The following is a 26,089-nucleotide window of genomic DNA, read 5'->3' as shown; positions in this document are numbered from 1 at the left end:
TGCTCAGAAAATGTTTTTCTTCCCAGCCGCAGAACTCAGCAACCACCAGCCCCCAGGACACATCAGCCTTTTAGAACAGAGGTGGAAGGCAAGGTCCTTCCAGATTTCTCTCCAGGGATGGGATGGGCTCAGAGAGAGCTCAGCCTGAAGCGAATAATTCAATGGATTCACCAATCCTTCTCCTCCCCTTCCTACTCATTTGCTTCAGGAGACTGCTTTAAAATCACAATTATTTAATCCTGCTAGTACTCTCCCCTGTTCAGTACTAAATCTTTACATTTAATCATAAGATTCATTTTTCTTCACAAGCAAGTGTAAAATCTTTGATGCACAAAGATCCAGCTGCCTATTAGATCTAATCAGACTTTCTATTAAGAAAATGAAAAATAATGGCTAAATGTAAAATAGCATACAAAATATGAACACGTCTAAACAAAGCCAGTATTTTAATATCAGTTAAAGTACCCAAAAGATGATGTTGCAAGAAAGCAGCTTATTTAAAAGTATTCTTTGGCATTTATAATTTAACCTTAAATGAATTATTTCCGGTACAGGAACTTGGGTTAAAAATATCCAATTCAGTTAACTATTTAGATATTTACTGTTGAGGCAAATAAAATGATGTTCTATTACATATCACTTGGTTACTTTTCAGAGCTGAGAGATTTGCTTTGGGATAGACTGGATTTTGTTGCTGTTGAGATGCATCTGATTTTGACTTTGTAAACTGTCTCTCCTCTTACACTAACATTTTTATTCAGTCATACACACATTTCTGGATCTAGATCTTGCTGTAACATAAGTGGAGATCTGAGATGGGCTGTAAAGGGCTGTATAAAGATTGACAATAGATCATGCTGTCAATGAGGTTTATTCTTTGAAAATAGATGGATGTGTTTCAAAGACCCATAGTTCTTTGCTTTTGGAAACAAATTATGCAGGCATTTTTACTTGCTATATCTTAACATTGTTATTATTCTCACCTGCTGCATGCAGATCCTTGTGTTTAATGGCAAAAATGAAAGCAACCCAGTAAAAGGAAGTATAAAAACCAGATGTAAGTAAATAAATATGGCATTTTTACTTTTTGTCTTTAGCATAGTATAGAGTAATAATGTAAATTGTGAATTCTATTACAATTGTTTCTAAATAAAAAATCAATCTGCCTATTTTTATAGTTAATAATTATTCTGCATTCAAAAAAAAAAAAAAATAATATCCTCCTTCAGCGTTAAGGTAATGAATGACGTTGACAAGTCACCAAACATGACTCAGAATAACTACATAGCTGTGGCTTCTTCAGGAAACGTTCCAATGTGATTAGAAATTCATTCTTCTGACTTATATTATTCACTTTAGAATTATTTTCCTGTGTTCAGATACTGTGTTTCAGGAGCTGAACATGTGTGAGTTGTTGTGGATTCCCCACTCCCATGGAGTTTATGTGTCCAATGCCAAAAATTATGAGAAAGTCCAAGCATTGTAGACATGGGAAATATTATAGACAAGAGAAATAAATAAATAAGAATTTTATTTATTACTTATCTCAAGTAACTTATACACCTGGAAGGCTTTTTCCATTGAATCTTTTTGGGCACTTTACCTTCATATTTGCTGTTGGAGTCTAATCAACAGTAAGGGTCACAGGGAACCTGTCATTGATGCTCCCAAATGAGAAGGCCTGTTTTGAACTCAATTCAAAATCAGAAAATAAATTGGATAAAAGACGTTTTTATTTGAAGAATATGTTACTGAAATGTCCTTGTAGCACTGGCAAGAGCTGACAGGAAAAAAAAAAAAAAGATTAAAAAGAGGTAAATTAAGAAATTAATTTAGGAACAGATCCTTCACATAATGAGTAACTGATCACAGGATAATTCAGTCCTGCAGCTGGGGGATGAGGCACCACATTCCCTCTGTCAAACAGTGTAACAGCCTTGAAAACCAGGAGCAGCTGGCAGCTCCCCTGCTCACATGTACAGCTCACGCAGCCCATGTCAATGCCAGGCCAGTGAGTGAGATGTAGCATCTCGACAGGTGGGCATAAAGACCTTAAGTGAAAGTTTTCTTAATGAAAAAGTTCTCTCCTTGTCAGTGAGCTTGCCATTTTTAAACTTTGAAATAACAAACCTAAGTTCAATATTTAAAAATAATTACTTAGTTCTTTTCATTAAAAAAAAAAAAAAAAAAAAAAAAAAAAAAAAGAGGCTGGTTCTGTATACAGATTTTTTAAAAACAAAGAGAGAAAAAAATTAAAGTTTTTATGCTCTTAATTATTTATTTGAAAAATAATATATTTTTTTCTTTTCCTGTTCCTAGATAACTCTAGGGCCCTGATCATATTCTTGGTGTTCTTGATCGTTGTGACATCAATTGCTTTGCTATTGGTTCTGTATAAAATCTATGACCTTCACCAAAAAAAGCTTAGGTAAGCTTCATATTTCTCTCCCTTCCTTATAAAAATGTTATTTTTTATTTTTCAAAGATATTTCACAACAGGTAGTGCAAAAGTGTTAGAAGTTTCATATTTCACTAATACATGGAAAAGACATCCTTTCATCTTTTCATCCTTTAAAAAAAAAAACAAAAACAAAAACAACAAAACTCAAAATCTCTCTTGGTGGTTTGTCTGGCAATGCAAATACAACGAACAAGATTTAAAATCTCTCTAGCGTACCTTTTTTCAGGCCACAGAAGAATTAATCTGCCAGAACAATATGCTTTGTTACTACTTTTGTGAAAAAATATTCGCAAGTATCTGCAAAACCTTTCCTTCATAAAGTAAGTCAAAAGTATTAAAAATAATACATGCAAAACAAAGTGGCCAGCAGGTGTAGGAAGGTGATTGTCTCCCTCCACTCTACCCTTGTGAGGTCCCATTTGCAGTGCTGCATCCAGGTCTGGGACCCCCAGCACAAGAAGGACGTGGGGCTGTTAGAGCAGGTCCAGATGAGGGCCACAAAGATGATCAGAGGCCTGGAGCACTTCTCCTATGAAGAAAGGCTGAGAGAGCTGGGGCTGTTCAGCCTGAAGAGAAAGCTCTAGGGAGACCTCTTTGCAGCTTTTCGATACTTAAAGGAGACTTCTAAAAAAGATGGAGAGCAAATTTTGCTTGGGCAGGTAATGATGGGACAAAGGGGAATGGTTTTAAACTAAAAGATTTAGATTAGATGTTAGGAGGATATTCTCACTCCAGTGAGGCACTGGAACAGGCTTCCCAGAGAAGTTGTGGATGCCTCATCCACAGCAAAGTGTTCAAAGCCAGGTTGGACGAGGCAACCAGAACTAGTGGGTGGCATCCCCGCCCATGGCAGAGGGTTTGGAACTAGGTGGTCTTTAAGGTCCCTTCTGACCCAAGCCATTCTATGATATGATTCCATGAAAATTATGCAAGACTCTTTGATGCAGCTCCCTTGCTTCTCCCCTGTGATAGCGCTCATTGTAGGACAGGGATCCCAAGTATCTCTGTACAGGATCTGAAAGTCCTAGCTGTGTCACTTTTATTTCACTAAGAGCTTGTAATGCTGTCTGTTTACTGAACAGTCTTGGTGGGTGTTCATATATGAAACTGTATTTATTTAACTCATCAGATATGTCTTACTAGACAAAGCTTTTACAGATGCTTTTGCTTTTCTACAGCAATTCTTCTGAAGACATCAGCCTCGTAGGAGGTGAGTATCTTTATATATTTAGCAGGTGGAAATAAAATTAGTCACGTCTTACTGCCACTTTTGGATTGTTTACATTCTAGGTGTTATATGTAGATTACAGATACTGACGTAATAAAACCTATTTTAGAGAAAAACAAACAAACAAACAAAACACACATTCAGTATTTCTCTACGTGTTAAAATATTGAACTTCAAATATATTCCAGAAGTATTTATACTTAAATGAACTGAAAGTTTACCAGTTTGAAAAACTGGTATTATTTCATTAAAAAAAAAGTTACCCCAGATTTCCCGTTTCCCTATACCTTCTTAAAATCAAGAATTTTAACATAAAGCAGTACTTTATCGCTATAAATTTTGAAGGCTTTAGAATTTCAAAGACTGAAACTAAACATAACGTGTAGGTTTTTGTACAGGATTTCAAAGCTTATGAAGAAAAACTGATTAAGTCAATACCAGAAAGCTTCAGGAAAACATCTTTTATTACATTCAAGCCCACAAAAATTAATTACATTAAATTGGGAGTAATACTGTATTGGTACCCAAATCCACTTGCTCGGATACACTTAATTGTTTAAACAATCTTTTAAATGGAACTGAAAAATCAACAGATGAATAGTTAGAGATGTTAAGCCTTGTTCAATCATTATTATAAAAGATAGTACAGATTATAACAACTCAGAATAAGTTGGAGAAAATTAGGAAAAGTAGGCAACATTTATTGTTATATTTCAAAAGAAATGTTAAGCAGGTTGTTTGTATAGTAATCCATTTAAACATTGCCAGGAAATGATTAGAACTAAAGTACACCCCCATCATTATTGTGGGTGTTTGGGCTGTCTGTTGCTGTGACTCAAGTATGACAACGGCCACTTTGTACAAAAGTGCTGTTCATGCAAAGTCCCTGCTTGTGGCCTCCTTCCGATGCATCCACAGTTGAACAAGACCTGTTATTCCCAGGATCTGTTTGCTTGTAGATTGTCTGGGGAACGAGTTTTTGAAAAATAAATATACTCAGTTGAAATAACTGGGTTCATCTTTTTGTTAATTTAACTGACAATTTGAGAAGCACGTTACATTACTGATATGTAGTTTACATTTTAAAAGACAGTAAAAATAAATGTTCAACATATTTACACAGTTAAGGATGATGAAAGACAGCTTCTGAACATAGAGCCAATACCTTCTGAGAAATTGTTGGAGACGTATAAGAGGAAGATTGCTGATGAAGGAAGACTTTTCTTGGATGAATTTCAGGTTTGTCATTGGCTCAAAATATACCACAGATTTGTAGCCAGGTGGTTGGAAAAATTCTGTTGAGGAGCATGTCTAAAGTATATGCACTAGATATGCACTAGTTATAAATAAATAACAAAGAACCTAGAAAATTGAGTGAATTCTCATCTGAGGTCAAATATGGCTTCAGCTAATTTTCCTACCAAGTACTTCTTATGATCAGATGAAGAAATATATTTTTTATTTATCTTTCTGGAGTGGTTCAAAAGTACTTTTTGAGGTTAACTTTCTACAGTCTCTTTCACTAATTAGACATGGAGATATAAATAATATAGAATTGTGAAGATATATAATTAAGGGAGAATACTTTTCATTTATTTTAAATAGAAGACATACATGAAATAGTATTGTATGAATGTTATCTTCCAGATTCTTAGCAGCAAATTTCTTTCATATGTATTTGATTGTAAGTAGCTCTTTTAAGTACATGATTACTAATTAAATAAACATTGTATTTTACAGAGTATTCCTAGAATTTTCACTAAATTTTCAATAAGGGAGGCCAAAAAAAGCCATAATCAGAACAAAAACCGTTACATTGATATCCTTCCATGTGAGTATTACAGTTTTTGCATAAATTTTCTATAAATATTTGTTTTCTCAGTGCTTTGAGACAATATAATTATTTTGTTTAAATACTTTAAACAGATGACCATAACCGTGTTGAGCTCTCTGAGATACCAGGAGATCCAGGATCAGACTATATCAATGCAAGTCATATTGATGTGAGTGATTTCTATTTATAAAACCTCTTAGATGCTATTGAAGAAACCCTGTGGTCTGCACATTTCATGTATCAGACACTCTGAGGATTTCCATTTGAGTTTTTTCAGTCTTTTTAATGTATTTGATATTATTGGAGTGTTGCATATTTAATTGATTTCTAAATTTGCAAATCTTTTAAAAATGTTCTTGTTTTCTTTTTAAAAGTTGAATAACGTTGTACGTTTTTACAGGGCTTCAAGGAACCAAGAAAATATATTGCTGCACAAGGTAATTTCTAAACTTAAAAGAATCTGTTTTCTTCATTCAACCACTTAGGAAGTAGTCACAAAATATTAGTGAATTTAAAGAAAAATGGAAAAGCTCACATTTTGAAATTAAATGTGAAAAAAATTGCCAATGAGATTTGACTTTGGGAATTTTGTGAAGATGAACAAATTGTACTTCACAGTCTGATTTCTTATGAGGTGTAGTTTTATGCAAGGGATTTTCATATTTCACAGATGTATATATGTACAGATATTCACAGATATATATACAGATTTCACAGACATATATATACAACTTTATACACAGACATATATATACAACTTTTAAAATATTTTAGCCTAATGGCTGCAGTCATAAAGAAAGCAAAACTGTGGCTGTTATTTGCATGATCTCTGGTTAGTTTTTCAGACTGTGTGGCTAAACATATCAACAAGGCGCTTTTGTGTAGCTGGACTCTTTGAAAAAATCCCTTAATATATCTCCTGCCAGGCCCCAAGGATGAAACCACGGATGATTTCTGGAGAATGATCTGGGAGCAGAAGGCAACAATTATTGTCATGGTTACTCGCTGTGAGGAAGGAAACAGGGTGAGAAATACCCGTCCGTCCGTCCATCCATCCATCCATCCATCCTTTTTTTTCTGAAAACAGAACGTGTTGCTGTGCACCTATTGTACAGTATTGTCACTTTATGTTACAAGTTAAATTCCATGGATATTTGGAATTATTTGGCAGTGATGTCCTAAGTAGTGACCACCTTTTCAGGAGAGGACAAGACCTATGAGAAACTGGAAAACTATACTAAGTTGCTGTCTATTTAAAATCAGACTTTTAGCTCTCTACTGTCTGCCAGTTTGCTGTTATGCTTGCTCACCAGTTAACTTCATATCTTTGTAGAACAAATGTGCCCAGTACTGGCCATCAATGGAGAATGGTTCTGCGACATACGGGGACATTATTGTGAAGATCAATGAAAGTAAAATGTGTCCAGACTATATAATTCAGAAACTACATATCACAAAGGTAAGTTGACTCAGGAGTGTAAGACTGGCTGGAGTTGGAATATGTATTTGGAGTCTGTAGGTTTTGTTAAAAAATTCTTTTAAAGCGTGAGAAGAGTCAGCTGTCATTGGAAGATGCCTGCTGTTTTTCCCCAAGCAATAGTTGGTTTAAATAAAAACTTGCCACATGTAGGTGTCATTCATTACAGAAAATATGAGTTAGACATGCATTTCCCTACTTAAAACTGTATTTTCCCTAATACTCTGGAATCTACATTTAAGAGGACATTTAATATACTAAGTATGGAAAACCTAATATCGTGTGTTTTCATTAGATATTTAGCTTGTTTTTAATCCAGAAATTTACATGGTTTTTATGTATCTCAGCATTGTCTTTTACGAGTAAAATTAATGTGACTCACAGACCAACATTATCTACCCTCATAATAGTTGTGCAGTTGTACAGTGTACAAATTCTGTTAATCTCAAGTACATTTATAAACATAAGCATTTTAAAATTACCATTTGGCTATGTGAAAAGTCGCTAAGGCTGGTTAACCAGTCTTTTTTATACGTCTGAAATCATATTAGTTGCTGTATTTGTAATTGAGAAGAAAATTTGCCATCTAAGGCTAAATGTTCCGCTCACAATCTGCAAATATATTCCAGTATGGGGAAGTAGAATACAAATCACAGCTCTTCAGCAAAATACTCAAGCAACAGACTCCACCCATCTTGATCCATGATTACAGCTGGGAATTCCTACTCTGCTGTCTCATTGCATGTCAGTAATGCCAAAATTGCAACTTTATGTGAAGACAGAGAGAATATGATGATTAACTGTTGAAGACACTGCTCTGTGACTAGAACAATCTAATAGTAGAAGGGAAAGATGCCAGGCTGACAACTAATATTTTTAGAGCTGTCTGTTCTCTGTTTGGCTGACGTCATAATAATATAGATAAAACTGAATATGGTTGTGGAATTTAAGTCGTCCCTGGCAAGAAATTGGAGACTTCTACATTTCTGGCGCAATAGTGATGTATAATTCCTGAAAGAGTGGTGAATAACTGTATGAACAGCTGTGTCACAGCTGGATACTTCAAATCTGAGCAAGAATTTGGGGATTAATTACTGGAAAGATACCCATGTAGCCACAATGAATCTTGGCCAGTAAAAAAGCCTTAGTAAGTCTTTGTCATTTTGTTTTATAATGATTATCAAAATGTGTGTCTTCTCTTTGAATCTAGCAGCAACATATGAAAATAAGACGCAACCCTAGACATGGTTTAAGCCTTAATCAAGTGACTTAAAAAAGAGAGTTAGTATCATTGAAAATCATAGGTTCTCCTGTACGTTTTTCTATTCTAAGTTAGTTTAATTTAATTTTATTTTTAATATGTGGTACATTCAGCAAAGTACTTCTAGGAGACATGAGAGAATTACTAGCCAGTATCCCTTGAAGCAAGCAGAACTATAAACTAGCCAAGTTATTCATGAATAGAATGGGGAGACATACTCTGGATCATAAGCTAGCCTGAGAACAAAGTACTTGTAACAACATTTTGAACCTCCTGCTTGTTCACTGTATAAGTTATTGTGAATTCATGGTTCACAGCTCTCTTCACTGCTACTTTTTTAATTTAAATGGAATATGAAAGATGTTGTAACCTGAGAGACCATTGAGCACCACATGACAGCACACTATTTGAAATTTCTGTTTCAACATTTGATGACTGTTGTCCTTATTTTTCTTTTGCTTTGTGTATCTGCACTTGATTTTAGCTTTGCATATATAGATATGTTAAAAAAAACACACAACCAACCAAACAAAAAAATATACATCTTTTTGTCTAGGGAAGAGAAAGGACAGCTGGAAGAGAAGTCACTCACATTCAGTTCACAAGTTGGCCAGACCACGGAGTTCCTGAGGATCCTCATCTCCTTCTTAAGCTCCGCCGCAGAGTTAATGCTCTAAGCAACTTTTTTAGTGGCCCAATAGTGGTTCATTGCAGGTAAATCTTATATATGTAAATATGTTAAATGAACATGAAGTGAAACTATTCACAAAAGGGAGCTAGGAAAGCTCAGTAGTTTTGATACTTTTTTGATCCCAAATTTTGTGATTTGATTACTTGAGAGTGAAATAGCTAGAGAGGCACTGAAAAGCCTGTTTTCTGAAGTCCCTGAAGTCAAGTCAAGTCAAGTCTGAAGCCCTGATTCAAGTCAACTAAACTTGAGGATACATAGACTTTTGAAAAGCAGCCAGGTAAATGCCACGCTATTCTGGCTATAAACACCATTTTTGACAATATCGGCCTTATTTTCATTAAAAGATGCTTAAAATCCAAACTTATAATTTTTAGTGTTGCCAATTAATTCACTACAAGAACAGTTTTCATTTCCTTTCTATCCACTTCTCATGTGTTTTCACTTTCTCTGTCTCACTGACTTCTCCTCTCTCAGGGAGGGACTGGAAGATGCCATTCCCCTTCAATAATCAAATCCCTTTGTGCTTTGCAGTGCTGGTGTTGGGCGCACTGGAACCTATATTGGAATTGATGCAATGCTGGAGGGGCTGGATGCAGAAGGCAGAGTGGATGTTTATGGCTATGTTGTGAAGCTGCGTCGGCAGCGGTGCCTCATGGTTCAAGTAGAGGTATCTAGCTAACATTCCTTTCACTTGGAACTCTCCTTCTCTAAGTTCTTCATCGGTTTTTCTCAGAAGTGCTCTGCTCAGTCTTGGGTACTCCTACAATTCAGGTGAAGTTTTTCATAGAAAATATAGCTTTAAAAATATTAAGAGAGAGAAAAACTTCCACTACCATTTTTAAGTTTTAGAAACTTTAGCTTTTTAAGTTTATACATTAGAGAAAAAAGACAGTAACATTTTGGATTTGATAATCCAGCTTCTGGCGTACACTTCATAAATACAAAGGAACAAAGGTGAATTTACATAATCAAACTTAATGTTCATATTCAAAAATCTCTCTGTCTCCTGGGATTTTCAGTTGAGGTGAGAGTACAATATATGTCATGGACTGGTGGAATGTATGTTTTTAACTTATTTAGACATTTTTCAGATCAAATTTTTCAAATCTCAATTGCATGCTTTTTGAAAGATATGATGTTTATTTACAGAACACTGTTCATCCAACACGCTATGCTCCAAAATATTTAATTTGGAAGCCCCTATGATTTTTAATAGTTTAATTTAATGCCTATATAAAGTTAATGTTTAATGTTATTACCACTAATAACATCATATAAGTAGTTGTTTTTCATAATTGTTTTAAAAAGTGCTATGATTTTTTTTACTCATCAATAACTTCATTTTTAAATCCTTCAAATGGGAAATACCAGTCACAGTACATCCTTATCCATCAAGCACTAGTGGAATACAATCAATATGGAGAAACAGAGATCAGTCTCTCAGAACTGCATTCCTATCTTAACAATCTGAAAAGAAAAGATCCTCCAAGTGATCCATCTCTGCTGGAGGCAGAATTTCAGGTAAATAAGCATTGCCTTCAAGTGCACTAACCTGTCACTCCCATTAACATTAACATAGAACATTAACATATAGCCATGAAAAAGAGGTACCATATAAAATAGATCACTTCTGTGCTATTTTCTTTCTCTGGCACAGAAACAATTTCTTTACCTTCATGAAAGAAAACCATCCTGTAAAATGAATTAAATTTGATTCTTGCTTTTGATTTCTATTCTTGCTATTTTTAATAAAGATTAGGGGCGTAAAATGATTACTTGTGTCTATGTGCATATTGTCCATGCCATTGTACATGTAGTACAATGTAGTCCAGATGTGACCAAAATTTATAGAATTATAGTAAGAAGTGATGCGCTGGGAGATGAAGACAGGATATGGGTGTCCAGAGGGGACAATGATCCTAGAAACTGTTTTTATTCCAAGCATAATGCCACATTTCTTTCTTTAGAGACTGCCTTCCTATAAAGGCTGGCGGACACAGAACACTGGAAATCGAGAAGAAAATAAAAGCAAAAATAGGAATGCCAATACAATTCCATGTAAGTATTTTCTATGAACATTTTGTTATTTTATCTAGTATCTTCTTTATGGAAACCTATATATTTAGAACAAACGAGGACAGTAAATTACCTTACTGAGATGTATTTGATTAATTAATTTTCTCAATGTTGTAAAATTAGAAACTTCTCTTAGTGTTTTAAAGAAGATTTTTTAAAAAAACTGTGAATTCTCATGAGTGTTTAAGTTTATTTCAAATAAAGTGGCCTTTATTCTGCAGTCTGTTATTGAACAACTGGACTTTTTCTGCTTACAGACTCCATTAAAACATCAGAAACCAACTGCCTTTTTCTTTGGTGAAAATGAAGAACTAGAACTTGGTGACTGACAAGCTAGTGAAGGATCACAGGGGCTAGGTTTCAAAGAGCAGGTCACTGTCTTATGTATAGGGTAAAACTTTGCTCAGTACTTGGATGCAACACATCCCCAAATGTCTGTGGCTCACTTAAAAATTGCATTAGGAGAGAGAAGGAAGAAGCCTGATGGGTGGGAACCAGGAGGATTGGCTTTTGACATTACCCAAGGTGGAGGAGCCCTTGGCCCTCTTCTGTCAAATCCTTTTTTCCTGATGCCTCTGGCCTTTCCCTAGTAAAGACGCAACTGCCTGGGAACTGGTTTTAGCATGTATTGCAAGGGTTTTGCAAAATCAGCCACCAGTTCCCTGACTCCCTTCTACTGCTTAGGAAGGCACAAAGACACTTAGTAGCACAACACCAAGTTCAGAAACTTGCTACAGTTCAGGGTCATTGGAAAAACTCATCTTTGCTCTTCTCCCAGAGCAAAGCAACCAAGCCACAGGGGAAGCCAGGCCACCACGTGTGTGGCCATCTTCATCCAGCAATAAAAAACAGTAGCTGGGATTCCTTGGAGGAAGCAGAATGGTGATGTGGAAACAACCCTCCTCTAATGCTGTGTATGAGCAGCAGTGGCATAACTGTGACACTGTCTCATGCAGATGACTTCAACCGAGTGCCAATCAGGAACGAAGAGGAGCAAACTAAGGAGGGTGAACATGATTCAGATGATTCTTCAGATGAAGAAAGTGACTGTGAAGAATCAAGCAAATACATCAATGCTTCCTTCATAACTGTATGTATATAGAGGGTCCATTTTAAGCATCTCACAAGCTTTCAGATAAAGCTTGCCTATGATAACTATATACTAGCTTGAACTCATTCTCTTATTGGCTTCACAAATAGAATAAGTTTACCTGAACAGAGGAGGAAGATCTGATGGTTGATTGGCAAATCCATTTAGAATTTTAATAATCAAAACTTTCTACATTTCACTACTACAAGACAATCCGTATTAATATTTTCTCTGGGAGTGAAATGTGAGTACAGTTATTCACATACACAAAACTGTACTAGTAAAAATTTGGGCCATCAATTTTTTGGTGTCATATTTACCTCCAAGGAGAGCAGTTATCAGTTGCTAATTGGATAACATATGCTATGGAATTATTAGGTAAATTAGATTTATCTAGATTCTTTTTGCTTTTGGATAGCTCAGTGTCAGCTGACTGGTGCACTAAGTCTAGTGTAGTGTTTAAACTTCTCATTGGTGTAATTAAACAACTGTGTAGAATTAAATATTTGTTTTAGTTCTGAAAAAATATGCTTTGTAGATAATAGCAGGTCTCACCATAGCATGAGTGTATCTTGTTGTCAGTCTGGAAGTAATACTTTGGAAGTGATATTGGGAGTTTAATGTCATTTGGCTGTTATAATTGCTGTAAGATCATTCATTGCCTATTGTGATAGGCATATTTTCCCTATGAACAAATGGATAATCACTTTACATTATATAACGAGTTCTGCTGCATGACAATCACATTTCAAATGAATTTAAGGAAAGAAAAAAAACTTAAAATCTCTTTTATAGGGTTACTGGGGTCCAAAAGCCATGATTGCAACACAGGGACCACTTCAGGAAACTATCTCTGACTTCTGGCAGATGGTATTCCAAAGAAAAGTCAAAGTCATTGTTATGCTGACAGAGCTAAAAGAAGGAGATCAGGTGAGGGCATCATTTTCACACTGGTGTATTAAGGGTCCTCTATATACAAGGAAAACACTGAATTTCATTCTCTTATTCTCTTTCTCCACTTAAGTGTGTTTTATGGGATGAGGAATTTGTATTTCCAATATAATTTTTTCTATTGTTTACCTCCTTAATTTGACCTCTAATTAATTTTTTGAGGGAAAGTGTTGTTTGATGCTATATTTTAAAATACAGAGAAACTCCTACTACTTTGAAGTGAACACATTCTGTAAGTGCATGTGGAAGATAAACTAAAAGGAAGTTTGAATGGTAAGTGCTGACTTGTACTTTTATCTATTTTAGGAACTCTGTGCACAGTACTGGGGAGAAGGCAAACAAACATATGATGGCATAGAAGTTCAAATGACGGATGTCAACTGTTGTCCTAGCTATACTATACGAGCATTTGATGTTACACATCTGAAGGTAAAAGTTTCTTTGCAAATTATGAAAGGAAGTTTTACACTAGTTCTTCTAATTATAAGCCTAGCACAAAGAAAGGGGGCAGGGACAGTTCCAAACACACGTACCCCCTGCGCTAAGAAACTGAAGTATTTCTCTTCAAGACCAGCAGTTAATCATGATAAATGTTACAAATTGGCTAAAATTTACCACTTAGTGAGTTGCTGAGATGGTAGTAGTGGAGTCTCAGGAGGTCAGCTCTCTTTTGTACTTTAAGCAGTGCTTAGACCTCTGCCTAGCTCATATTTGCACAAAGGCAGAACTCATATCACAATATAGTTCCCCAGGAATAAAAGATTTCTTTTGTAAAATAGTTGCAATGGGTGTTCTACATGTATCTTTAATTTTAGCCTTAACATTAACTACGCTATTTCCACTGCTGTTTTGCAGAGGAAAGAAACACAGAAGGTGTATCAGTATCAGTATCACAGGTGGAATGGCTTGGATGTTCCAGAAGATCCTAAAGATTTAGTCAGCATGATTCTAAACCTTAAACAAAAAATCCCAACCAGACCAGCCTCTGAGGACAACAGGAACAACCGCAGTGTACCACTTGTCGTCCACTGCCGGTGGGTATGAATGAAGCACGCTCTGTAACCTGGCTCTAAGTTCTGGATATACTTAATAACCACAATTTTGTGATACCCACCTTTTCCCACAAGCCTTGCTTGATATGGCTGGTGGGAGACACTCAGCTCTTTGTATAAAATTCCTTAAAATGCTCAGAACTGAGCTTTTTGATTATAGTGCTGAAAGGTGAGTGCACTTCTCTTCAGCCGGTATGGGTGTGGAGTAGGTGGGTAGAGCTGGGTGCTTTTGCCTGGTACATGTATTTTGAGAAGAAATGCTAGCTCAGAGTGTTCTTGTAATGTACTACTAATGAGGACCCAGCAGAGCTGTTAGTTCAACCCAGTGCATAAGTTAGGATCATTTCCAGGAATTTCCTCGCATACTGCTTTAAAGAGAAGATAATCCTGATAATGATTGCTGAGATTTTAAGACTAAAACTTCTAATTTCTCTCTTATCTGTTAAGTGTTCAAATGAGTTCCAGATGGAATCTAGATAAACTGTCTTGTGTGTGTCCTACAGATATTCTTAATTGTAATAATTTCTGTCCAGTAAAAAATGTTTTAAAAATGTAATTCATTATATAGACTTTGAATTAAGCTATTGTTTAGTGAGAAGTCTTGCTGATTATACATTTTAAAAAGGCGTGTTTTCTTCTAGTGATGGATCGCAGCAGACTGGTGTATTTTGTGCTTTAATGACCCTCTTGGAAAGTGCAGAAACAGAAGAAGTAATAGATGTTTTCCAAGTAGTAAAAGCTCTTCGTCGCACCAGGCTGGGAGTGGTCTCCACCTTTGTAAGTAAATCCTGTGACTTAACAGGACAAATCACAAGATTGCTTATCACAGTTACAAATATCCTTATCATGTTATGCATCGTTTCTGCATAGGGAATACTAATTATAATCAAGACATGCACAACCACTAATCATTACTTGGAAATTGGCATTGCTGTTAAGAATAAAGAAGTCTGTGAGATATCCAGCGATGTAATGCTATAACACCTAGTGGAAGGCTGCACATTATACAATTACAAATTGCATAAATTGGTATTTCTATAGTTGGTTTAGAGACATGTGTGCACAGCACCCTGGGTTAGGAGGCGAAATTCATTTCACAGGTTGTGAGCCATCGACTTTTTTTTAAGTCACTCCAGAGAATTTGCGTCTCTGTGGCATACACTTTTTATTTACTGAAAAAACAAACCAGGTTTAGTTTAAGATAAGATATAACTCTCCCAGAGATAAATGTTGTTTACAATTTAGGTACTCTGAAAAACATATCTGGGGACTTTGCCTTGTGAACCAAGAGGGTACTGAGTGACTCAACTTGGAGCATCTGATAGAAGCAGCTACAGAGATATTATATACACATGAAATCAGAATAAACCATAGAACCACTATCCTGTACGCCAAAAACTGTGCAAGCTGCTTCACATGTGGTTCTGCATGTTCAATTGTGTACTATGTTTCTAAAATTTAAGAAAAGAAAGAATGAATGGGCTTATTTGTGGGCTCTGTGTGTTTCATTCATACTAACCTCTTCTCTTTATATTTAAGGAACATTACCAATTTCTGTATGACACCATTGCCAGTATCTACCCTGCACAGAATGGACAAATAAAGAAGAACAGCCAGCAGGAAGATAAAGTTGAATTTTGCAATGAAGTAGAAAAAAAAGATCAGGAAACTGATTTGATCACTATTGATCTTACCACATCAATACCAGAGGAAAATGAGGCCCCTGAAGTCTGTGAGGATTCTAAGGCTGCAGATACTACTAAGGGAACAGAAAGCTCAACAAATGGCCCCACAACTCCAGTTTTAACTTAATTTTTTTTGCTAAAAAAATAAACAGTACATTTTCATGTGCAAAAAATCTTAACCAAAATAGGAAGTATATGATTTTTTTTCCCTCTTCATACCTTTTTGGAAGACATCTATTTTTATATCAGATTTTCAAAGTTACAAATTTAACGGAATACTTGAAACTCATAGAGAGTGACAAAGAACTGTGAAAGTTCATTTTTTGTGTAGATTTGAATTTAATTCTTCAAAAACTTTTCACTGCTTTTGTGCTTTTCATTTTAAAAATATGTACAGTGTAATACAATGTTCTTATATTGCGCAGTGGGAAGTGTTTTTTTTTTGTTTGTTTTGTTTTGTTTGTTTTTTTAACATCTGTAACAAGGAGGAAAACAACTCAACACAGCAAGAGTAGTGTATTACTAAAACAGGCCTGTCTTCAAAACTATTAGCAAGTACTCTAATTGGTAAGCATATGTTCTATCACTTCAGGAGTGCTGACCAAGCACTGTTTAAATAAGTGGAATTTATGGGACTTTGCCAAACAACTTCAAGAGCTTATTGTTTACATTGTGTGCTAATTCCAAGGGTCAGATTTTTAGTAAATCCTCCCAAATCAACGTGGAGTAGAAGTTTTGCATTTTTCTAACTTGCCTCAAGATGTCCTTGTTGCTCCATATAAATTCATCTGAGATTTCAATATTAGATTCAAAGCAGAAAGTTTGGAGATTTGAATGATTACAGTTCTGACAGAAAACACGTTCTGTTTACTCTTAGAGCTTGAAATATTGTGTGCTTGCACATTTATTTTGTATGCTTATATCCTGTAATTTAAAGAGATTACTTCCATGAATGCATATGACCTGTTTTCAGAGTAGATGCTTTTCTCCAAACCATGTATATTTCAACTAGTACAACAATTTTTTTTTTTTTTAAGAGATTTTGTATGTTATAGTTGTGATACTTCTACTGTTTCTTGCTGAATTTTAGCCTACTGTTTTTAAGACAAATAAAAATATTAATTAATAGTTAACATGGTGGAAATTGTTCTAACAGTCTGTAAACTGGTCATTTCTTCTAAATGCACAAAATCTTGTGCCGTCCAATATATGGATAAAAATACAAATTTCAGTAGGAAATTCTTATAATACTGTGTATGAATCCAGGTAAGTGTTGTGATTCTCTCGTTACAGGTGAACAAAACCATTTTTCTCTTGCTTGAAGTCATTAAAGAAACTCAACAGACTTAGTGCCCCTCCACTTATCACTGCATGCTCCTAATTTCTCCTTACAAAAAAAATAAAAATAATTGAAAATACTTGAGAGCTATGTAAAAAACATACATGGTCACAGTTAAAACATTAATTTAATTTTGCAGCTAATTGAGATCAAATAATTAATGCACAATTATCAGTTAGGTGCTGCAGCTTGGTAGTCTTATCAAGGTACAGTGGCAGCAAACATTCACATGTGTATATGTGTGTGCGTATATATATATATATATATAAAGTAACACTTCATACAATCCCAATGTGACAATTGATGGAGTCTGCCTTAATAAGTTTTAGTATTTCTGATTACTTCTAGGAACTTTCTATGTATACATCAGGGTGCCTTTTAGTTTTTTCCTTTTCTATTGCCATTTGAGTTTCAAAAATCCAAAAGGTGGTGACAGAATCTGTAGAAGAGTGCCATTATGCTGGGATGCTCTGTATTCATGTGGGTGATCTGTGGTTGTATTTTTATGTCTCCCAGGAACACAGCGAAGCACATCACAGGTGAGGCACAAAACCCAAGCTAATAATCTGCTAAGAAACCGTTTTGTTAAGGCAAGAACAACATTGTAAGCAGGCTGGATACCTGGCATAGCCTAGAAACTGAGAAACTAACATGCAAAGTAAGATACAAAACTTTGTTGACTTTCTCAAGTAGAGTTAAACTGAAAAATGACAGGTAACCACAGCCTCAAGCTAAGAGTTAGCTGTTGTTCACAGGTATTTTATAATCTGAAATCCAGGATAGAAATAGCTAAGCAATGGGTGAGTTAAGCAACAGGTAATCTGGGAGACCACTTCAGTTAATCAAGGTTTAATGTGATCAAAGGGATTGGATTTCTGCCACAATTTACTGGATAGAAACCAGTAGAAAAGTGGAAGAATGATGATGTGTTAGTGGAGCCAGGTGTAGGAAGACGTGGAGAGAGGAAGGGTCTCAGAGCCTTCACAAGGTCTTTCTTGGTCAGGTAACTACAGCTGGGGATGAACCTTGTGTTTTTTCTCTTTTGTTTATATTTTCATAACTTTCTTGCACTCTGTAATGAACAAGGTAGTAATATTAATATCTTTTGCAGAGAGAGTATGTTATGAATATCAGCCATATCGTGATTCTTGAGATGAATGTTATACGACATAAAAATGTCCAGCCCACTGAGCCTGGGACTGGTCCAGGCTGTGGTGGTCAGAAAAATGTAAGGCTTCAGAGGAAGAATGGAACCCAGTACATCATAAACGTATAGCAAGGTATAAATGAAAAGTTTTATACAAAAGTTTTATTAGTTGATCTTTCTTTTCAATGCAAATGAAAGGAAGATGACAACTGCAACATTATTAAAGAAATTTAATTTAAAATATCTCCTTGCTAGGGACAGAAAGAAATTCTACAGTAATACAGTAAGTTACTGTAAATAAATCTTAAAGTCTTGTTCAACCTTAATGAAAAGGGGGGTTATCAAATAGCTAAGTCCTCAGACTCAGTATTGTCAGCATCAGAAATACATAACATTACTGAATTTGTGAAATTAAAATAATAAACCTTTTTCAAAGGAACAGGCATATAACTATTTACAGCCAGGTTGTGTTTTGAATCCAAAAGTGTGACTGTACAACACAGAGGCAAAGCAGAAACAGGAAATTTACTTTGGACCAATTTTAGAACTCAGTATCACAGTTTTGGTTTTGGAGGGCAAACCTCATGCTAGCTTGACCTTGCCTGACAGTTAGCCGAGATCCTGGCCACGTAGAGTGTGCCCACAGCAGTGCTCCCTACAGTCCCTTAGTGGCCCTGCTGCATTTTCTCAGTTTACCCGCCAGGCTGTGCTGAAATTCTTCAAACACCTCTGTTCAGAGCTCTGCGCTACGTTCAGCTTGCTCCATCTCAGTAGCATGGAGCCATTTGAGGTAACGAAGATAGCATTTGTTTATACAAATGCATAGATTGTGTCTGTGTAAGACAAAGCTCTGGTTTGGAGTGCATGTTGTAGCCGAACCCTCCATGCTTAGCCTCGATAATTTGGTTGTGAACATAATTCATTGCTGTATCAGTGAGATAACATTCCCAACTTTAAACTGATGTTTTTTTTCAGAAGCTTCTTGGGCTAACAAAGAAAAGAAAAAATGGAATAAAGTAGTGTGCCTGTGCTAACTTTTTTGTAAGGCAATACAGCATGGAGTCAATATTGGATTGTGGGGCTGATAGACTTTATAATAGTGGTTCTCAGAAATGACTGCAAAAAATAAACTACATGTGAGGTACAGCAGACTGCATACATACAGAATAAATCAGTGGTAGCATCACAGTCTACCAAGAAATCATTTGTCAGCTCTCTTGTTGAAATAGAAGTCATCACTCATACTTTTCAACTTCAGAGAAATATGTTAAAAAAAAAAAAAAAAAGGACAATAGTAAGTTTTCACTCAAAAATGAAGTTCTTGCCAAATGCAGAAATTTGGCAAGTGTTAGTTTTGAAGTTTAAAAAAAAGAAGAAAGAAATGAATCATTTTTCAGCCTATTTTACTTATGTTAATGTCATTTTGAGAACAACCGTATCTTGTTATAATTTTGGCACTGAATTATTTGTCTTTTATGAAATATATAAATGTCATATTTTAATGTTATGTCATTTTGTCGTTGAAACCACTTCAGGACTACAACAGTTCAGCATCTTTAAAAGTGTTTCCTTTGTCTATGCTGATTTTCAATATAATTCCTATTCATCAGTAAAATGAAATTCTGACTTTATGTATTGATTTAGCATAAATAAAATTCCCACAGAACAGAAATTCAATTTCTTAAATGGCATTAAAAATTATTCCATAAGTTCTGTCTGCTTCCCAAGAGAGCAAGCAATTTCCACTACCAAATCATGCCTTGCCCCTGCTCCAACCACAATGGAAATACTTTTTCTGTGGACATGGCAGGCAGGCAAAGTTTGCAGCCCCCTTTCCAGCAGACAGCCCCATTCTTGCCTCCTTAGTCCAATTAGTCAGTCTCTGCCTTTTCCTTTGGTAGCTCTTGCTTGAGTTACTGAATGGTGGCCTCTTCATACCTGAATATCAAATGTATAGTTTTTCTCATTCTTTGTTATATCAAATATTTCATTGACTTGAAGAGACATCTGTTTTCTGCCACAGCCTCTCCACTTTCATCTCCATCCACATCTCTGTCCTCCCTGTTCCTTTCTGGCATGGATGTCATCAGTGCAAGGTGCCAGGGAGCATCAAGAGCTGGCTGCCCTGCCAGGGAAGCAGAGCCTGGATCAAGGGTGAAGCAAAGCAGACAGGGAAGGGATTGCATCGAGGACACAGTGAGCAGGGCAGGGCTGGTGACACCAACCAGCATCACACAGTGGACCACTGCTCGCCATGCAAGTGCAAAGCAATGAAGCAGCTGTGAGGCCAAGGAGACGAGGGTGAGTCAGGATCAGCCACGAGCGTGGCCAGGTACAGGCAGCCCTTAAGGCACAGCAAGTCTAGGCAGCGCTCCTTACCTTAATGCCACAGGCTTCCTGGCTTGTGTCAAGAAAAAAGTTTATGTTACATCTCTTCTAAAGGTCTTATGCTGCTTTGGAATCACTGACTGTATGAAGTTCATATGCCACTTGGCTAGATGTTACAGAGGTTGATTACTTGTCGTAGCATGCCATTTGTTGGGGTCTGTGGCTCAGCCTCTGATACCAACCTGCAATTGCTAAGGTAGGAGATGTCAGCACAGCTGTCATATCATGGTGCAGGATTCCATGGGCTCTGCTTTAGCATTTCTGAAGATTGCCGAGATTTTAGATCTTTCATTTTTACCTGTTAGGACAACCACTGAGCCCTGTAAAAACAATAATGCTGGCTAAGTGCTGACCGACTATTTACACTAAAACTTGAATCTTTATTGATATAAAGTTTATGACTATCTATGTAGAATTTAAAGTTAAGCATATAGAGATGTGAGAAAAACAAGTTAGCTGAATTCATGTACTTACAGATAGGAGGTTCATATATTTTCATTCAAGACCCATTTCTACTCTGTGTGCTACATCTGCACCTCTGCATCCCAAGTGAATACCAGCTGAGATTTTATTGTGGAAGTTCATCTTAGAACAGGTACGAAAGAAATAGCCGCAAACTAGATATTTTGTTCTCAACTTTTCCATCTAGCAGGAATAGTTTTCTGACGGTGTTTTGTGAGAGTCACAGTTTCAAGAGTGCTATTTTTGACTTTCCAGCTCAGTAGTCCTTGAAGTCATGGGTTTTACACTGCTACACAGAAATGTATTAACAATCCCCACATCTCCTTTTCTGGTCTCTCTCCATAGCCTTCCAGTAGGCTTCTTTTCATAGCAAGAAGCTTCACTAAGTTAAAGCAGTACAGGCACGCAGCCAGCAGCGGTGCTTGCTGCATGGCAGGAGGCTTCTAGCAGGAGGCACTGTTGGAGAAGGAGTAAGGAAGCTTGAACTGAGATGGCCTCACACTTGCATGCTTTTTATGTAAAGAAATACTCAGGAGTCATCAAATGAGTGTTATTCAATAGCCATTTCAATCTCTTCTCCCTTTTCTCCTCCAAAGCTTTTGGATAGAGCAGATGGGTATGTTTTTCCTTATATTTATGGAATTTTCTCTTGCTTTGGTTCCTTTCTGTATTGCTTTTTTTTTTTTTTTTTTTTTTTTTTTTTAAATTGCAGCTAGCACTCTATTACTCAGCTTCAAGCTTTTGCTTGTAGCTAAAAATATAAATAAATCAAGAGTTTGTTTAGTTTAATTCCTGGTGCTGCGATTTTTTTCATCCCAACTGTCATTATGAATTAGTCATTTCTTTGCTCAAAACCATCAAGTACAACAGCATCCAAGGTAAATACTTCAATAAATCAAGTCTGATAAATTAAATAGTTATAACTTCAAAAATCTAAGATAAATAGGAAGGGGGAGAATATTTTTATAAGGTTTATTCAGGTTTCCTTGGCAAGAGCTTGAGCTACAGTAGACGTCCCAGCCAACACATTCCCCTGCAACCTGACACTCTTGGCTGAGAGACATCACAAACACAAACGAGTGACCCTGTGATGGTAACTGCTCTGAACAGCTACAACTGTGTGCTGATGGCTCCTCTGAAGTGATTCACAGCCAGCGCTCACATATAAAGTGCTGCTAGAAGGTAGCAAGAGTAACCCAGCCCAGAAGCTAGAACAGGATATATCTCCACATTAGGGAAGTGGGCTGTATGCAAGAAATAGATGCAGGTGTCCGGCTGTTCTGCTGGACTTCTACATGGGAAAAAGGCGTACCAGATTTAGCGCAAAGAATTTTTAGCCAATTATATCATTTTATAGCAGCATTTAAGGGAAAAAAATGCTAATCACACCACTTGCTAGACACTAATCATGTCTACAGCAAAAAGTAACACAATCACGTGGTAGGAAGGAACTTGTTCACTCCCATTGCTTTCTGGTACTGGTTCCCTGCTTTCCTGTAAATCCAAAGCGCACACACTCTGTAAGGCTGCTCTGTGATGGTCACGGAATCACAAAATGTTAGCAATTGGAAGGGACCTCGAAAAATCAAATGTCAAATGATCAAGTCAGTTTCCGCAGAGAGGACTAATGTGCAGGGCCAGCAGTACATGTTGTAACAAATATCTGAGCAGCCATTGTTTATCAAAGACTAAGAAGAGTGGAAAGTAATATTAAAGAAGAAAAGAGCAAAAATTCCTATGGCGATTACTTTGAGGTAAAGGAAGAGCCCCAGTGTGTCAGGGTTCAGATAGAAAGAGAGATCTAGAAACTGAGGATTTTTTAATTTTTATTTTTTATTTTATTTTTTTTTCATGTAGGGACTGCCCAGAGTGGGGATTCTGTGCCAGTAAGGACACGGTCTTAGTCCTCTGTTAAAGAGCACTTCTGATGACGTTAACCAGACTGTGGAGGGCAGCTGTTATGAAGCACAGCTCAAGAAACTGTGCTGCCTCAAGGCCCTGAAGCAGCCTTTTTACTTTTATGTCTTGGCTAATGAATAGTCTGCCCTTTGGCGTCTCTTACATAAGCTGAGAGCTTTTTAAGCCCAATGCATTTCACATTCTCTAGAAAAAAATAAATAAATAAAAATTTGACCCAATAGGATAATGCGTAAGCAATTCCCTGAGTTACAGCCTTCCCTCATTTTTCCCAGTGTGGGCTTTTGCTCCACAAAGCACATTATGAGCATGGGGGAAGCAATTCCATGGGTGAACTGATTTTGCAACATTGCTTGAAAGTGTCCAGTGACGTCAATATGATCACACCATTCTTCCAAGCCAGGACTCTGTCCTGTATCAATGAAAATTAGTGGGATTTTTCCCAGTGATGTTGCTGTGTTGTATGTTGGGGTTTAAATAAGAGAAGCAAGTATGAATAGGCTACATTCAATATATATATTTTTGCCCTTCTGTACCGGAGATACTGACATTCACAAATATTGCCTCTATGCAGAAAGTTTCCCTCCTGTAATAAGCTCTTTCTTCTCTCCCCAAAGCAAGGGAAAACAGAGGTTATCTACATAAAAATGTGCATTTGGCACACTACTGTGCCTTGAAACAATTCAGTTTTTGGATTCTGTTGCCCTGTAAGTGAAGAACAACACAGGGTATGTAAAACTTGTAGTTTTAACTTTCACATTCTGCTTCTTTAAGAAAAAAAAGGCACAAATAATCGGTTTCAAGTTTTACCTGGAGCCCACTGTTGAATTGGCCCCTAGCCAACAACAATCTAAGAATATGCCTTCCTGCTAATTTGGCTCAGTGATAAGATCCCTGCCAGCAGTATATAGCTGGGAAACTGTATGTGGTTAGCCTTGATTCCTTGGCAAACAGGCACAGAATTTGAACAGCAAGTGGGAAATTCCTATTGACCTGGTTATAGTGTTTTTCAGAGTCTAACACCTGTTTCTTTTTCAAATCCTCTCTTCCTTTGCATAAGGTTTTTGTATGTGTGTCTGTGTGTAAAAGATCAAAGCAAGAGGCAACATGAATTTGCCCTTAGAAGTGGCTTCTTTTACATCAAGTTTCAGTCGAGCATATTAAAAATCAACATCTAGTTAAAACCAACCAACCAACCAACCGTCATCACAGATACAATTTTTGCTACCTCCTGGTTTATTCTTGGATAGGGGCAATTACAGGAGCATAGCTGGAGGACAAACAAGTACCTGTTAGAATTTCAGAGTTAAGCAACAGAGAGGTATAATTAAATGTGCTGTTCTGATGGGCTTGAAACTCATTTGCAATCAAGCAAACCGTTGGGGCTTTTCAGCAGATTTGGCACTCCCCTCGGAAGAGGTCCGGTGCTGGGACAGCAGCCACGTTTCACTGCCCCTCCTGACTGAGATGCATTGATGGAGATGTGTGGGAGTTTATACAGGGTCCTTTTGCACCAGATTTTGCTCTGACCTGGATTAATCTCCCACTTTTGTGAGCACCAAATGTCACCAATATTCACACCTCAAACAAGAACTAACCCAACCTTATTGATATAGCAAATAGGATTTTATTACTACTTTTTTTTTTTTTTTTTTTTTTTTTTTTTTTTTTTTTTTTTTTCTGCATAAATGAAGTCTTATTTAATCTTTGTTGCCTTGGATGAGGAGAACACGGTGCTGGGAGCCAAACCTTTCACAGCTTCCTAGACATATCTGAAATTAACTCTTCAAGAGGAAAATGAAAATTATGAGTCCACATCAGTTTGCAGTTCCTTTTTATCCCCCATATAACTAGGGCTAACCTGTCAAAAGCTTGAATGTTAGCAAGAGTCTATATATGATGTATGTTCACTGCAGTGCTGCTATCTGAAGGCTTCATACAGACGAGCACAGCATTGGAGCTCCTCAACCAATGCTGAGCCGGTGAGCTCGGAGCCACAAATCAGATGCAGCCTAGCAATGTTATTCCAGCACTCTCATCAGAATTAATTAGCCTGGCTGAGAGGCAGGACAGATTTGTCGGGGCAGACTGCAAAGACAGAGCAGCTATAGTGCTTAGTACCCGAGTGAGTGAGTTTGGAGCAACATGGAAGTGCTGTCAGTGCTGAGAAAATCGTGCTGACTTAAGTGTGTGTCAGATCACACTGTTCATTAGATCAGTTGTCTCAAAGAAGCATGCACAATACTATATCTAGAATAAATATTTTTGCTCCTGTACTTTCCTTTTTTGGTACAGTTTCAAGAGAAACAAGAGTCTGATTTCTTGAAAGAAATTAAATCACCTTTGAAATCAAGCAAAATAGTTCCCTCTCCCATCTCATACATTTCCCATCTCCTACCTCAGATGCTGCAGTAGTTTGGCAGAATGAGCACAGAATAGGAATTAGGACTTTCAGAGCTATCTATTAAATTTGCATGTCCATTTCACTTCAGTTAATGGAATCAAAATCCAGGACTGATGTTGAAAACCAGGAATCTCTGGAGAAACACACAGTATATAGAAGATTTAGGTAGCTCAGAAAGTAGCAGTTGATGCCCACACTTATGTCCAAATCCATTTTGAAAATAAGTGAAAATAATTCAGAAGAACTTCAGCAAGACTAGTTAAACTTCAGAAGAGCTTATCTTGGGATTTGTTTTTAATTCTGCATCTTTGTTGTTTTTGAATGCTGAACGCGGTCTAGAGCGCAAAAACAAGCTTGAGATGTTACTAGATGTTCTGTGGCTTGTTGCACAGAATGTCAGACTAGAAAAACCTCAGCGTTTCTGTCTCCAGAAGCACTGAAGCTAGATTTAATTTCTGATACAAAGATGGTCCTTTTACTTTCCAATTAGCAGTCTTTATTAGCATACGCTTTATCATGAAACAGAATCATACCTTGTTCTAGCTGTCTGAGTTCTTTTTCTCTCCTGATATTCAGGAGCATCCATTAAATCTTAATAATTGCAACTCTATGCAAAAATAAATAAG

The 26,089-nt window shown here is 36.6% G+C and overlaps 1 protein-coding gene across 1 annotated transcript in view; it reads left to right on the top strand.

Annotated features, from left to right (window-relative positions):
* PTPRC (protein tyrosine phosphatase receptor type C) overlaps positions 1 to 17,044 on the top strand; it is a 63,593-nt gene extending 46,549 nt beyond the window's left edge. The window contains 19 exon segments of the mRNA XM_082766041.1: positions 913 to 1,057; positions 2,320 to 2,428; positions 3,640 to 3,671; positions 4,813 to 4,928; positions 5,430 to 5,520; positions 5,616 to 5,692; positions 5,924 to 5,960; positions 6,450 to 6,547; positions 6,857 to 6,982; positions 8,818 to 8,975; positions 9,484 to 9,619; positions 10,324 to 10,473; positions 10,920 to 11,010; positions 11,985 to 12,118; positions 12,914 to 13,048; positions 13,376 to 13,498; positions 13,925 to 14,103; positions 14,763 to 14,898; positions 15,661 to 17,044. Coding sequence (XP_082622167.1) covers positions 913 to 1,057; positions 2,320 to 2,428; positions 3,640 to 3,671; positions 4,813 to 4,928; positions 5,430 to 5,520; positions 5,616 to 5,692; positions 5,924 to 5,960; positions 6,450 to 6,547; positions 6,857 to 6,982; positions 8,818 to 8,975; positions 9,484 to 9,619; positions 10,324 to 10,473; positions 10,920 to 11,010; positions 11,985 to 12,118; positions 12,914 to 13,048; positions 13,376 to 13,498; positions 13,925 to 14,103; positions 14,763 to 14,898; positions 15,661 to 15,933 — 2,346 coding nt within the window. The 3' untranslated portion in view covers positions 15,934 to 17,044.
* The last annotated feature ends 9,045 nt before the right edge of the window (positions 17,045 to 26,089 follow it).

This window comes from Aythya marila, assembly GCF_965140915.1.
Source record: "Aythya marila genome assembly, chromosome: 8".
Lineage (NCBI taxonomy): Eukaryota > Metazoa > Chordata > Aves > Anseriformes > Anatidae > Aythya > Aythya marila.
The sequence above is the reverse complement of the archived record's forward strand: the minus strand, read 5'-3'. Positions and strand labels throughout refer to the sequence as shown.